We start from the raw sequence: 16,219 nt of genomic DNA, 5'->3' as shown, positions 1-16,219 counted from the left end.
AGTTCCTGTAATGACCAGCTGGCACAGTTCAGGGGCAGGAGGTGCCTGATGGAGCTGGGCCCTCCAGCAAAGCTGACTAAATGAGCCCTGCTTCCTGTCTCTCCTACTGTGGGAGTCTGATAGAATGGCTGCTCCCAGGTGGACCAGTTTTAGGAGCAGAAGCCTGATGGAGCTAGCCTGACACAGTAGAGCTGATAAAGTGAGCTCTGCTTCTCCCACTGCAAGGCAGCTTCCTATATCCCTGATAGTACTACTATGTTATTTTTCTTTCAGGGTGCTCAGTTCTGGTGGGTATCTCGATTTTTGTACTACAGTCATACCTCGGGTTACAGACGCTTTGGGTTGCGCGATTTCGGGTTGCGCACCGCGCCGAACCCAGAAGTACCGGAACAGGTTACGTCTGGGTTTTGGCTTTCGCAGAAGCGCTAAATCATGCTTTGCGCATGCGCAGGAGTGCCGAATCGCAGCCCACGCGTCCGTAGATGCGCAAGTCGCACGTTCGCAACCCTAGCGTCCACTGTATTTGCTTGAGTGCAAAATGGTAATGGCAGACTGCCATTTCTAAGGGGAAGGTTTCTCAGAAGGCCTATGCTGTTCTGCGGGGAGGGGTTATCTGGCTGTGTCTTTGAAAACACAGTATACTTCAAATGCTACACATTAAAAGTCTTTAGATGAATACTCTTGTTCTGTATCTTCCACAGCTGGCCAAGAACATTGGAAACAATAGTTTTAATGAAATTATGGAGGGGAATTTACCAAGTCCTTCTCCAAAACCTACTCCATCAAGTGATATGTAAGTCATGGGGGAAAGTATTGCATGCGGACAAAATTAATATACGTCTTGTTTCATGGACCTAGATAAAGCAAAGCCAATACAGCAGCAAATGTTGAGCAACTTTTCAGATGGCGTTTTTCACAAAATTGACTCCTCCCCAGCTGATATTCATGTTGCTTACTTTAAAAAAAAAAAAAGGCATAATAATCAGAAGCAGCATGTGTTTGGTGTTCATACTTTCATAAGGCATTTTTAATTTGGAAAGACAGGATTAAGTCTTGTAATAAATACCAATGGTAACATGAAAGAAAAGCACTAGTGGTAATGTGAATGAATTGGTGGGGAAAACCTGTGGATTGCCTCTTGTAGCTGGCCTTGCTTGGACCACAATATAGTGAACAAAAAAAAAAAAAAACAAAGTTCAGAGCCAGGGCAGAAATTACTTTTCCCACAATAAAATTTTGTCTCATTTCTGCATGCACACTAAAAATAAAATACCCTTTTTGATTCCGAGCTTGTGAATAGAGGTGCAGATTTCACATGGCTGACAGACCTTTTTGCTACCAATTGAGACATTGCAAGTTTGCAAACAAATGATTGAATTTGCTCTTAGATGCTTTAAGCGAATGCTTTTATTGTCCTTTAGTGCGTCTAGTTCAGGCAAAGGCAAACTCGGCCCTCCAGATGTTTGGGGACTACAATTCCCATCCCTCGCTAACAGGACCAGTGGTCAGGGATGATGGGAATGTAGTCTCAATTTGGACGGCCAAGTTTGCCTATGGCTGATCTAGTTCCATCTCTTAATAGTTTAATGCATTTTTCTCAACAAATTGCAGTGTTCATGTTTCCAACCCAGTGGTTCTGGGGGAAAATTGTTGCACAGGTAGTCTTCTTGTTGTTTGATTATTTTGAGTGATTTGTGAAAAGAAAAGAAAAGCTCAAACTTTCATGCAAGGTTTACAAGCGTGACATTAGCCTGCTGGTAAAAATCTAATAATACACACTTTCTGAATGATATCTTATGATGACAAAATGCAGCAAATTACATCACTTTTTGTTTACTTCCTGAGCTGCATTTCTTCCTACAGCACCACTTCAGTCCCATCTAATTGGATTTTTTTAAAAAAGAGTGCCATTGTGTGGCTGCCTCCTATTCTCCAGCCACTCACTTAACCAATTCTGGTCCTCTTCTGCCCTTAATGATTCCATGCTCTCTTTCATTCTTTAGTATTACTTCCCTCTTTCATCTTTTTGCTCATTCCCTCCTGCAGTTTCAAGCTATCTGTTTGGTGTTTGGACAATTACATATGCTTACCTGCCATAATCTGGTCTTGAAAGAGGAATGTTACATGGATTTAGGAATACCTGTGGACCAGTCACATTTGCCTCATTGGCTCAATTTAGGAAATGTTGCCTAGGACACTCCATGCAATCGTCTTAAGATGTTCTTCATAGTTTTGAGGGTTTGAAAATCTCAGAATTTAAACACATAGCCTGCTTACACAAAAATTACTTTTAGCTAGCATTTCTAGACCGAACTGGAATTGGACATTTATAATACATAGGATTTGGTGCGGGGGAGCAATTTTTGATTTAGAGGGCTTTATGGTAAAAGCATCGAGCAAACTATAGTCTCTATAGAGAATAATAGGCGAACAAGTTACTGTTAAATTGTTCAGATAAGGAATATCTTTAAAATGAATTTGTGGCCTTAAATACAAAATTAAATTTCATTATTTTTAAAAAAGCATTCTTCTAATTCCTATGGGACTTCTAGTAATATTTTCCCCATTTTCAGGACTGCACGTAAAGAATTTATTACTGCTAAGTATGTGGATCATAAGTTCTCCAGAAAGACTTGTGCATCTGCAGCAGCTAAACTGAATAAACTACTTGAGGCTGTTAAATCCAGGGATTTACTTGCACTAATCCAAGTCTATGCAGAAGGGGTCGAACTAATGGAGCCACTGCTGGAGACTGGACAGGTAAGATACTAGTCGAAATATGAAAGGTATGAGCATTATAACAACACAGAACACTATACAGTGGTACCTTGGTTTGCATACGTCTTGGTTTGCATACGTTCTGGATTACAGACATGTCAAACCCGGAAGTGCGTGTCCTGGTTTGCAACCTTTTTTTGGATCACAGCCCATTTTGGGGGGATTACGAACAAATTTTTTTTGGAAGCCCCATTGGCGAAAGCGTGCCTTGGGTTGCAACCTGTTTTGGTTTATAAACGGACCTCCGGAACAGATTACGGTTGTAAACCAAGGTACCACTGTAAATAGATAACATGCAGCGGAACAATAGCTGATAAGGATCAGCTATGCAACTCACCTTGGCACATGTTTCTATTATATTGTGTATTATTTTGTCCAGAGGAAAATTTACATTAAATTTTAACAAATGCTTGTGCACACATGAGATTAGTAGCTCGTTGTATCTACTCCACTTTAGATGTAGTAATTCTGTGAATGGCTTTAATGTGTTCTGGCTGGGAGAAATAACTTGTGTCATAACATTTTTACCCAGTTGGAATGAACCTGAGAATCTTTAATCCTGCAACCATTTTTCCCCCTATCCTTAGGAGCCGGGTGAAACAGCCCTTCATTTAGCAGTCCGGACTGCTGACCAGACCTCACTCCACCTGGTTGACTTCCTGGTACAAAACTGGTAAAGGCCACCTACTTGCCTCTTAGCTGCAAACATAAACTTCAATTTCCACCAGACTTTGAAAATCCAATTACGCCTGATACTCCAGTTAAGAAAAGATGTGCAACCAAGGGTTAACTACGCTTAAAACGGCAACTTGCTTTTTTTTCTTTTTCCAAAAAGCAGCCATACAGGGGCCCATCTTCCCAACATTGTTTCCCTGCCATAAAACACCCCAAGCTGCCCCCCGAACCTATTTTCAATCAACAGAAATGCCAGCATTTTGGGGGGTTCTGGTGGGAAAATAGCATGGAAAGGACCAGGCCAGCCCACTTTCCTTGTGCTGCAGTCGCACTCCATGCATTTGTGGTTTTTTGTTGGGCTTGTGTGTGAGAGAGAGGGAGAGGGAGAGGGAGAGGGAGAATGAAATGAATGTTGCCAGTATTTTAAATTTGACCCCCTATTCGATATTTTCATGGAGCTATCTAGCACAGCTCCAAAACGAACTGTTCACCACCAGTTCAGAATGTATCAATGTAAAGTTGGAATTTATTTCCTTTTTCTCCATCATGCATCACACATTCTGCCACATGCACTCGTCATCACCTCTCTCTCTCTCTTTTGGGCTCTGACATGGCCTCAAATCTCCGCCTTCCTGCTCTTGTAACAATTTCTGAATACAGTCATACCTTGTATGTCTTGTATGTCTTGGTTCTTGTATGTCTTGGTACGTGTACGTTTTGGCTCCCAAACACCGAAAACCCAGAAGTAAGTGTTCAGGTTTTCAAATGTTCTTTGGAAGCCGAATTTCCAAAGTGGCTGACGCGGCTTCTGATCGAGTGCAGGAAACTCCTGCAGCCAGTCGGAAGCTGCGACTTGTTTTTCGAATGGTTCCGGGAGTCGAACGGACTCTCGGAATGGATTATCTGTAAGTTCGACAACCAATAATACTACCAATAATACCACAATAATACTACAACCAGACGTAACACGGACACCGGGACCAGAGCCTGCAATAAACCCAGATGCCAACTTTGCTGCCACATACACCCGGACAACACCATTACTGGCCCCAACAACATCACACATACCATCTCGGGACTATTTAATTGCTCATCGTCTAACATTGTATATGCCATCAAATGCCAACAGTGTCCCTCAGCTCTCTATATTGGACAAACAGGCCAAACCTTACGCCAAAGAATAAACGGACATAAATCGGACATCAAGAATCACAAGACAGAGAAACCAGTAGGAGAACACTTCAATCTCCCAGGACATTCTATACAAGATCTCAAAGTAGCTGTATTACTACAAAGGAATTTCAGAAATAGACTGGAAAGAGAAGCTGCTGAATTGCAACTCATTACCAAACTTAAAACCATGGAGAGACCTGGTCTGAACAAAGACATTGGATTCTTATCTCATTATACATGACAAAGCCATTTTTCACCTTCTCACCCCTTGCTTTTTCCTGTAATACCTATTGCAGTCGTTAAGAGTCGTTAACAGGCTCATCACAGCTATCTGCCAACCACCCATTCCCACCACCCTTTTTGGAGAACTTTACTGGCAGCTTCGCTTGCCCACGGAGTCCACACGCTTCCCTGCGTCTCAGCTCCCTCCGGGCCCCCAGCTGCAGTTAGCAGAGCTTAGCACAGCGACGGAAGTAAGCCTTGTGTGCTCAATAAATCAGGCAGACGCTCGGTGTCTTCCTTATCTTACAAGTAGCTTTAATCTCGTACAAAAACAACAGATCGTTACTTTCCCGGTGACAGCGCACTCATCTTGATCCTCTCCCGGATCTGGCTAGACTCACACTGCGTGTGTCTCTCTCTCTCTCTCAGAGATACTGACCACTCCCAGTGTTCTAAACACGCCTCCAAGAATGTGAGGCGTCACTCAGAACTTCTTAACCCTGTAAGTTCTGACTCTCTCAATACCCCCTCTCGCATCACATTCTGAGAGGACTTGTGAGCACACCTTTACAGACCTCTGTGTGTCCCACACCTTCCCACCTGCCTGTTGAGTCTCCTCACAAATCTCTGGTTCGCACTGTGCGAGACCAACCCATGCATTTGTGCCTCGAAACCTCTCAGGTGGAATTCCCTTTGTTGCCCGTGAAGACCGCCTGGGCACAAACTGGGGTTCTTCTTCTGACCCACTGGGGCCAGCAAGTGCGTCTTCTTCATCAGACTCCCCCTCTGACTTGACCCGTCTGTGAGCTTTCTCCATCACTCTAACAGGAGATGAGGGCTCACTCTTGGACACTCCTTTCACAACCTGTGGAGACGCCTCCCCCTGGTGCTGATCCTGATCATCGACCAGATCACCATTACCTGGCTCTCCCTCCTCCTCAGATTCGGACAGACAATCTGAGACAATGTCATGGCTGACTTTGCGCCTTGACCTACTTTCCTGCTGCTCTTTGAACTCAGCATGCTTACTGACCAGAAGCTTGGTCTGATCACCTTCTGGGTATGCAAATCTCCACCCCTTGGTCGCGGGTTCATACCCACAGAAGATCATTTCCTGGTACCTTGGACCACCCTCTTGCTGCAAACACTTTGGTACAGGCACCATGGCCCTGCAACCAAACGAACGGAAGAAATGCACCTGCGGCTTCTGTCCGTTGAGCAAGAAATACGGGGTGTCACCTACCACTGCATTGTAGCACCTGTTCATCGTGAAATTGGCCGTTTTTACTGCCTCCCCCCAGAAACTGTGAGGCAACCCAGAGTCACACAGTAGGACCTCTGTCGCTTGGACCAGAGCTTTACTCCTCAGCTCTGCCACGCCACTCTCCTGAGGCGAAGTCACCTTGTGACGTATCCCCCTCTGGCGAAAGAAACTCTTTAGAGCAGACCCAGTGACCTCTGAACCACGGTCACACTGGAATCCCTGCACCTTGGTGGAGAACCTCTGTTCCACCTGCGCAACCCAATCCCTGATTAGTTGCGTTGCTTCCTCCTGCGTCCTCAGCGAAAAAGCCCAGGAGTTCTGAGTAAAATCATCGAGCAAAATCAGCAGGAACCTGGCTTTGCCCAGACTTGGCTGAGGCATAGGCCCAAACAGGTCTGCGTGCACAAGCTCAAAAGGCTTTGTGGTTACTCTCTCCACCCTGGGATAGCTGTATCCCTTGTTCTTGGCTTTCCTACAAGCCCTGCAATTTAGGGTTTCACCACATTCTCTTACCTTGCACCCTTTGGTGCATTCTGATAACATCTGCAAGTCATCACAAGACCCATGTGCAATTCTCTTGTGCCACACGCATGCACATGAAACATGAGTGTGAATGTTTGCTTTCCCAGCATTCCCCACTCCCTCCAGAGGTGTTGTTTCCAGAACAAAGAGGTTGTTCTGATTTTTCTCAACACGTACCAGTTGCTTCCCCCCTCTGGAAATTGTACAGACATTGTTCTCAAAACAAACCATGTACCCCTCCTGTAAAAGACACGGTACAGACAAAAGACAACAATGCAGTCCCGGCGCCACGTAGACTTCCAGCTGCGCCTGCAGGAAAGAAAGATAAACATTCCCAGACTTTTTTACAAGCCTTTGTGACCCATTAGCAAAACACACTGATTTCCCAGCTGAAACAGCTCTGCAGTTCTTTATCTGGACACCAGGTGACTCAGGCACGAGATGTCTATTTGCAGCAGAGTCAATGACCCAACGTAACACACTGTCCTTCGTTGCCTTAGCAACAGAGTTCCTTCTGCCCCCCTCCTTGGGGCCTTTACAGGTGTCTTTCAAAACAGCCATTGACGCAAACAGTTGATAAGCACCTCCTTCCCCTTCCGGCCGACCCTGGGACTTCCCACGCTGGCCTCTTCTCCCGGGCTGGTTCCCATGGGAAATGTCCTTGGGACTTTCCTGCCCTGTCTCTGGACAGCAGCGGCGCAGGTGTTCAGGGGAACCGCAAACAAAACAGCGACGAATGGAAAACTTTACAAACTTGCCTTTGGACTTCTGTGCCCCCCCCCACTCTTGCCAGCAGCACTCCTCAAGGCTTTTCTGCAACTGGGGACGTGGCCTTTGGCTTCCAGCTCTGTGGTTTCTCTGCAAACCTTCTCCAGCTCCTGCCAAACAGCCCTGGCACTCAAGACCCTTGGACTGGCCTTTCTGGCCTGCACCCCCAACACTGGGTGCACAGCTTCCAGAGGAACAGCTTGCCACTGCTTTCCTCTTCCCAGCTCTCAGCAGCTTTCCAGCACACAGCTGCCCATCTCTCTGGCGTGTTGAAGCTCTGCAGCAGCTTCCAGACACGGCTTCAGCCCCCATTGGGCTTCCTGGGCGACCCTCAGCCCCTCCTGGACTCTCTGGGCGTCCCCCAGCTTCTGTGCAGCATCTGGCCCCCTCTGGTGTGGCTCCCACTGCAACCTTCAGTGCCTGCCACGCGACCCAGGGCTCCTTCCCGTCCACCTCTTCAAAAGGGACTGCACACGATTCATGGCTGTCTGCCATCTTTTCCCCCGGGGCCCAGCTTACTTACGAACAGTAGTAGCTCCTCCCGGCACCCGGTACCAGCACAGCTGCTTCCCAGCGAGCTCCTTGCCTCACGATCAAAGGCACAGCTCCCCAGCTGGCTCCAGCAGGCTTCAGCGTCTCGGCTTTCAGCTTTTCTCCACTGCCCTCTTCCGTGGCAGGAGATCACACAGCACACACCGGCACGGACTTGGCTTGCTTCACAGCGTCAGCTGACCTTCCATAACCTTTGGAGAACTTTACTGGCAGCTTCGCTTGCCCACGGAGTCCACACGCTTCCCTGCGTCTCGGCTCCCTCCGGGCCCCCAGCTGCAGTTAGCAGAGCTTAGCACAGCGACGGAAGTAAGCCTTGTGTGCTCAATAAATCAGGCAGACGCTCGGTGTCTTCCTTATCTTACAAGTAGCTTTAATCTCGTACAAAAACAACAGATCGTTACTTTCCCGGTGACAGCGCACTCATCTTGATCCTCTCCCGGATCTGGCTAGACTCACACTGCGTGTGTCTCTCTCTCTCTCTCTCAGAGATACTGACCACTCCCAGTGTTCTAAACACGCCTCCAAGAATGTGAGGCGTCACTCAGAACTTCTTAACCCTGTAAGTTCTGACTCTCTCAATACCCTTCTGAGTAATACCCCTCCCCACCTTCTCACTATATAGAAGGATCTGGCAACTTCTGTTTCAGTGTATCTGAAGAAGTGTGCATGCACACGAAAGCTCATACCAAGAACTAACTTAGTTGGTCTTTAAGGTGCTACTGGAAGGAAAAATTTTTTTTTTTGTTTCGACAACCAAGGTACCATTGTATGAGCAACCTTGACTGCTTATCCTGCCACCACAAGGTTTAGCTTAGCTCTTTTTTAGCAACTGCCACACATATTTTTTGGATTTGTGGAGGGGAATAGCAATACAGCCAAGTCTGTCAAATTTGGGGCAGGGTGTGGGGGCAAAAAGATTGCTTACCATAGTATTTTACATTATAGAAAGCTTGCATGCTAGAGATATATTATAGATGAGATGGGGGAACAGGACGGCTTCTATTATTGAAGTACTTCAATATTGGAGTACCTTTGAGTACCCCCAAAGGGTACTCCAAGTACTGAAAGGGTCCGAAAATCTATCACTATTTCCCCCCCTTGTTAAATGCTTTTGTCAATATAGAATAATACACATTCATGTGTGTGCACTTGCATGCATAGCACACAACAAACAAAATATGAATTATTTGTTATAAACCACTAATGTTGTTTTTTCCCTTTGCTTTTTAGTGGAAACCTGGATAAACAGACAGCATTGGGGAATACGGTTCTGCACTACTGCAGTATATATAATAAGCCTGAATGTTTGAAATTGCTTTTGAAGGGGAAGCCAACTATAGATATAGGTGAGCAAGTCTGTAACTTCAGAATATTTTCAATATTCCATACAGAAATGTTATAAAGGATAAAATCTTTAAACGGGGGTGTGAATAGTTCACTACCCAAGAAAAAGTGTAGCTGACCAAGGAAATTGTTTAACTTAGACACAGACTTGAAGTAATTAAAAAAAATCTTTCTTAAGTAATTAAAAAAAAAGCCCTTGGTGCAAATTCCTTGGTGGTTCCTGATTTGCATTTTTCTCATATTTCAAATGCACCTTTGATCATTTGACTCAGTTATATTGCCTTTGATGTTAACTTGTTAAAATGAGATACTGCTTTGCTCCTGCTTTCCCAGATAGTGAAAATTCAGAGTAACATTTACAATGTCAGCTTCCATTTTTTAAAATGTTCCTTCTGAGCCTTTGGACTCTCTGAAGATTCATAACTATACAGCTTTACAATTGAGAAGTAATAGTTGGGGTGTCATTGTAGTACTCCCAAAATAAAGAGCATTTCCAGGATCCAGCAAAAATAGACCACTCCAGGATCCCCATATCATTCTTTTGCTTCTAGTACCTAGCTCTCAGCTGCTAACCACTGCACATCAACATTGCTTCCAGAAGAAAAGCAATAAACCCCCTTTCATTCTGTACAACAATCTAGCTAAAACTGAATTCCTTAGTTCTGAACTGTGGTAATTTCATAAGCTTGAATTGTTCCCATTGTTCAGTGGGTTGTGCTGTTCTCCAAAATCATTCTTGTTGTGCATATCAATAGCTTGGTTTTCATATTCTATTTTTAAAATATAGAGTCCTGGATTTATTATATTTTTTGCAGCACTGTTTGACTATTTAATATCATATTTCCATTTTCTAGTAAACCAAACTGGAGAGACTGCTCTGGACACAGCAAAGAGATTGAAATCTATCCAGTGTGAAGACTTGGTAAGGGGCTGGGGGGAATGCTATGTTACACAAATGGAAATGAGAGGGGAAAGGGCCTGAAAATTCCTCTAATCGTTCAGTAGAATGGTTCCATAGATCCTATTAGTGAAGTTCTGCTCATGGGAGAGCAGGGTGGTTTTCACCAGTTGGAGAACTCTCTGTACAGCATGGGAGGAAATGGGGGTGTCAACAAAAGTTACCTCCTTGTCTCCCTTTTGTGAGTGGCAGCCTCTGCTGGCCTCCCAGACCAACTCCACTCACAGAAGGGTGACTCTGTAACCAAGCCTGTAGGCCTAGTCCAAATCACAGGGTTCTGAGTCTTTTATTTTTTAAAGCAGACTCTGAAAACAAGAATTTAGGGTTTTCTGCTTGCTGTTGATAGTCTAGAGCTTGTATAAGTCAAGCCATGGTAAAATTGCCCCTGGAAAGGACACAATTAGTCTTTCTTTAAAGAGGTAAGATTAACATTTCCAAAATGCATGTCTTTTCAGCTTTCTCAGGCCAAAGCAGGAAAGCTAAATCCACATGTACACGTAGAGTATGAGTGGAATCTTCGGCAGGAAGAAATGGATGAAAGCGATGATGACTTGGATGACAAGGTAAGGAATAGTCTTGGATCAAATTATTACACATTGAATTTTGGGGGTGACTGCACTCTTAGTGCACCCATCATTCCGCCCTGGTCTCTGAAGTCTGAAGCTCAGTAAGAGCTGTTGCTTTGATCTAATAATTTCTCTCCGTCTATTGTTTTTAACAGGAGTTCTACTTGTTCCTCTTCTACTTTCATTAATATTGAATCACTGTTCTAATCAATTGTTCTTTACATATATAAGTAGACTGCACGTAGGCAGTTGTGTGAGAGTCTTAATGTGCTTGTCTGGGAATAGATGGTTCGTGCTGCATGGAGGAGTGCAGAAGGAGGAAGTTTAGAAGCCGAGTTTGAGTCCGAAAACGTTGCTGAAGGAATGCTAAGCTTATCCAGGAGCTGTGGAGAACAATCAACACGTTAGAAAAGAGTAGCTATAATTGCATTAAACCAGTGTTATGTAGTCTATGGATTAGTAACTGATCTTAATCTCACAAATAGATATTTTCAATAATTTGTAAATCGGTGGTGGGGAACCTCCAGCCTGCCAGGCTTCTCTATTTAAGCTACAGCATGGTGTGACCCAAACTATGCTCACCTCTTCCACTGCATGACATCATATTGTCAAGGAAGAATTGAAAGTACATTCTAAGGCTGCTCCTGATTCTTCCTTTGCAAGCTGCAGGTTCAAAGTTGAACAACCTGACATCACACAACATCAGGTGCTAGTTTGGCCATAAAGAAGCTTTTAACTATTGGGCCATGGAAGGTTTCAGACCTACAATTATTATTATTATTATTATTATTATTATTATTATTATTATTAATTTATTTATTTATACCCTGCCCATCTGACTGGGTTTCCCCAGCCACTCTGTTTAATTCATTTATAAGAACATTTATATACCACCATCTGATTAAGAAAAATATCAAGACAGCGTACAATAAAATCATTAAGCCATCACAAAATCATAAAATATAGAACAAATGACTAACACAAAATGGGGAAAATTCTCAAGCACTTGAGAGGTCTATAGACATATTGAAGATACCAGAGATCTAAGGACTGGAAGAGACTAAAACATTTACCTGGCATTCAACGAATCATATAAAATTCGTTCTCAGATACAGAATAGCTATTTGTGGTTCGAGGACCCAACCCCCACAATGTGGAAAGAATACACAAGGACACGTGATATAAGGTTAATGGGCAAGAAAAGGCCACAACTTTATTGATTACAGCAGTGAAAAGGTATTGGCTTAGGCATTGGATGTCTAAAACAAAGAGGGTTTATTCACCAGTAGGTGGAGCCTGTTGATGCTAATCCAACTATAGGCTCTCCCCTGATGTCACCGAGGGTCGTGCCATGGCCTCCCGCCACGCAGGCATTGGACAGAATACACGACCGCCAGATTCCTTTAACGGAATACCCAAAAAATTGAAGGCATAGGTGATGGCCACACCTAGCTCTTCGACACCACAACACATTTTTCCAATGCCTAACCTACCCACCAATACCACAAAAGTTGTGACGATTGCTACGAGGTAGGCGAAGAAACCAAAAAAGCCTAATGCCAAATGGAAAAATTCCTTCATGGCCCCCTGGACAACCGGGGCGACCAACCTAAGGTCCATAGCAAGGCTAAGGAAAAACTAAGACCCTGAGCTCAAAGGGAGTGGAGGGTGGGTGACTCGCGACGGGACGATGGAGAGTGAGGCCGAGGAGGGGCTGGCGCCGCAGCATATAGGCTGCTGTAAACGCCCCCTCGGAGGCACCTGGTTGGGTGCCTGCCGATGGGCGTAGGCGCCAGCCAGGTGAGTGGGGGTGGCAGGGGGCTAACGCCCCCTGCTAGGGGCGGAGCTCGGGCTCCCGCCCACAACCACTCCCCTCTCTTCCAGGGAGGAGAGTCTTTAACTAAAACTGTCAACAAGTTACTGGGACTTAGAAGCAAGCTACACCATGTGCAGACATATATAATAGAATCCTGCTGTACACTTTCCCCCTTTTATTTCTTTTTTGAAATAATGGAATGAACAAACTTTGGATCCAACCCTCAGAGCAGAGAAGTGGGAGGGGAGTGCTTAACCCTCCTTGTACTTTTCTCCTTCCAATTTTCTCCTTCCAATTGCTCCCTCTCCTCATAAGGATCTAAACCTAAAATTTGAAACCTGCAGTAGTGGTACACAATTTGGAGTAGAAACAGCATCTCCCCCATAGGATTCAAAATACACATTTTCCTATGAACGTTAAGCACTATATCTCATTAGCTCCTTCTCTGACAAATTCCTCCACCAAAAGCTTTGTCCACCAAAAGCTCTTTCTCATCTTTTAAAAAATGTTCATGCTCCATTATATATGTTGCAAAGCTATGTACAAACAAACAGAACTGCATAGTTAATAAACAGCTATATTTTGTTCAAGTTTGAACATTATGCTACAACTTGTTTCACCAAGTGGTTTTAGAGAATTTCTTTTCTGCTGTTGGGAGCAGGTTTGCTCACATAATGGAAAGTATACTGCAAAGCTGTGTGTGTACATTTAACACTGACATTCTTAAGTACACGGGAGATCAATTTATACCGTGGTACCTCGGGCTGCATACGCTTCAGGTTACATACACTTCAGATTACAGACGCTTCAGGTTACAGACTCCGCTAACCCAGAAATAGTACCTCGGGTTAAGAACTTTGCTTCAGGATGAGAACAGAAATCGTGCAGCAGCAGCGGGAGGCCCCATTAGCTAAAGTGGTGCTTCAGGTTAAGAACAGTTTCAGCTTAAGAACGGACCTCCAGAACGAATTAAGTACTTAACCCGAGGTGCCACTGTATATCGTTGGGTTGCATGAACTTTTTTCAATTTCTTCCTTGGCAACTTTTTGCATCTGTGTTAACAGTACAGTGGTACCTCTGGTTACAAACTTAATTCATTCCGGAGGTCCGTTCTTAACCTGAAACCGTTCTTAACCTGAGGTACCACTTTAGCTAATGGGGCCTCCTGCTGCCACTGGTATGTGATTTCTGTTCTCATCCTGAGGTAAAATTCTTAACCCAAGGTACTACTTCCGGGTTAGCGGAGTCTGTAACCCGAGGTGTTTGTAACCCGAGGTACTGCGGTATTCATATATTTCTAAAACAGACAAACAAAGAGGGAACCATATTGGTCCTTATGAAAAAAACCCAAAATCCACATTAGGGACCAACCAAAATGACATAAAATAATGAGCAGGCTTTCTGGCACTCCCGAATTCTTCGTCAGGTTGGATATTACAAAAAGGAGGATGTGGGAAGATGAGTGAGGGGGTACCCAGAAGTATAAAAAGTACAAAATAAGGCTGAACGTTGTGACCATGAGGTCTGCATTTAGTCACCTAACTGAGATTGGGAACTGATTGAATTAATCTCTGCTAGGTGCCGAAGGTATCAGGTTACACCTAATATTCTGGGACAAAGAAGCAGTGGCAGATCCCCCTTTCTTCTTTTTTCTTTTTGAACAGATCACCATTTTTGAAAACATAAAGGCCTACAGTTACCCACATCTGTCTCAGGCCTTAAGCGAAAGACAGTTTCCTGGTTAGACAGAAAGCCCGAAGTAAAGAGAAACATGGCAGTCCGTATATTAGTGAAGCTGGAGATTGATTTTGGGTTGTCTGCTAGGTAAGAGTCAACTGAAGCCAAATTGTATAGTGCTGCCTACTGGTCAGAGGGATTGCAAAGTCTGAGAAGCACAGATATATGCTTGTGTAATAGTTCTTTCTCTTTCATCAGCATTACCCTTTAAAAAAACAAACACCTGGATGGTGCACAATTATAATGAGTCTATTAAATTTTCCCACAGCCTAGTCCGATAAAGAAGGAGCGTTCCCCAAGACCCCAGAGCTTTTGTCACTCCTCCAGTACTTCTCCCCAAGACAAAATGGCTCTTCCTGGTCTTAGCACGCCAAGGGACAAACAGCGACTCTCCTATGGAGCCTTCCCCAATCAGATTTTTGTCTCCGCAAGCATAGACTCCGCAACTTCTCCGACAGGAGTAGATGCCCCTCCGCTCCCTCCTAGAAATTCTGGTAAAGGTATGTTATTAAATACCAAACACTTGTTGTAAAACTTTTGTGGTTAACTGGGATTTTCCTTTTTAGAAATGTTTTCAGGGCTCAAACGGAAGGTTTATAATTTTCTTTCATAAATGGACAATAATACTTTGAAGGCTATTATAAACCTCTTTTGTTAAAGCACCAAGTATCCAGCAGTGCTCAGGTGCTTGCTTAACTTTTAAGAAACAGTTGCCTGAGTAAGGTTTGGTTAATGCTCATTCTGCCCACAGTTGTAATGCTAAATTGACTAAGTCTTGACGAGATAAGTACATCAGACTCTCCATCAGATCACCCCACCTAATCCAGACCATGGTGGAAACAATCAAGTAAAATATTCTATTTCTAGTAGAGCAAAGATGAGCAGGTAACCAAGCGGTTCTCCAGAAAGTTAGAACAAAACTAGGACTGAACTGAAAGGGAGAAGGTGACTTTTTGCAAACGGCTTTAGCTAAATTAAAGCTTTCCTTGCCCATGGTGCTCTGTCGCTACATTCTGGTGATTTTTCAGTGCTTTGAAGGGGGGTGGGGTATGCAGGAATTAACCTATTTCAGGATTGCCTCCAATGACATCAGTGGATATTCAAATCTCCTTGGCTATGTAGTATTGAGGCATCATTCTTTCTACTACATAACCCTCAGTTGGCTGGGATCAGCCACATGACTGATTCGGAGCACATTTTTGCATAGCAAAGAGTTTCTTCACTAGCTATTTTCTTGAGTCTGGAGAAATATCACCCACTGGAGCCTGTATCTACCAAAGCAGATGCTTTGCTGCTTTAAGTTGTCAAACATCTTTGGAGCTATGGCACCAAACCAGTTGGCATGGCTTGACTAAAGCTGCAATCCTATACAGAGTTAGCTTGAAGGGAGCCCCATTAATCTCCGTTGGGCTTCATCCAGAGTCATTTTGCACAGAAGTATTACTAAGCATGTAAGAAGGTTTATATGAATTATTCTTGTAATCTTCATCCACCTCTACTTGTGTAGACATTTGATTCTATGCTGTTTTGTGTGTTGCGCTATTTATTCAAGCTAAATTTGACTTCAGTGTTCCCTTAATTGAAATTTGAATCTGCTGTGGTACCCATGGCGTGCACTTGCCTCCTAAATGTGTATGCAGCTGTTTAGTTTGCAGTGCAACTTAATGAGCAGCTTGTGTTTGCGATAAATATTAGGTTTGTCTAACTGTACTTGCACCTGTTTTCTCTGGATAATGATAGACTCTTAGACTGTTATGATAGATTTCTCCATTCTTTCTGAGGTGGTGCAACTTTTAAAATGAATATTTGCCCATTTTCACTCTTTAACCAGGTAGATAATGAGA

The 16,219-nt window shown here is 44.0% G+C and overlaps 1 protein-coding gene across 6 annotated transcripts in view; it reads left to right on the top strand.

The window, feature by feature from the left end:
- The window catches only part of ASAP1 (ArfGAP with SH3 domain, ankyrin repeat and PH domain 1), a 146,898-nt gene that overhangs the window by 113,758 nt on the left and 16,921 nt on the right, over nucleotides 1-16,219 (top strand). For all 6 annotated transcript variants that reach the window (XM_083621926.1, XM_083621923.1, XM_083621927.1 and 3 more), the window contains 7 exons: nucleotides 702-793; nucleotides 2,574-2,760; nucleotides 3,366-3,451; nucleotides 9,185-9,300; nucleotides 10,153-10,220; nucleotides 10,712-10,819; nucleotides 14,644-14,875. In XM_083621926.1, the coding sequence (XP_083478052.1) occupies nucleotides 702-793; nucleotides 2,574-2,760; nucleotides 3,366-3,451; nucleotides 9,185-9,300; nucleotides 10,153-10,220; nucleotides 10,712-10,819; nucleotides 14,644-14,875 (889 nt within the window). The remainder of the gene's footprint in view (nucleotides 1-701; nucleotides 794-2,573; nucleotides 2,761-3,365; nucleotides 3,452-9,184; nucleotides 9,301-10,152; nucleotides 10,221-10,711; nucleotides 10,820-14,643; nucleotides 14,876-16,219) is intronic.

Source organism: Podarcis filfolensis, assembly GCF_964270895.1.
Source record: "Podarcis filfolensis genome assembly, chromosome: 7".
Classification (NCBI taxonomy): domain Eukaryota; kingdom Metazoa; phylum Chordata; class Lepidosauria; order Squamata; family Lacertidae; genus Podarcis; species Podarcis filfolensis.
Note: the sequence above shows the minus strand (reverse complement) of the source record. Positions and strands in the feature narration are given on the sequence as shown.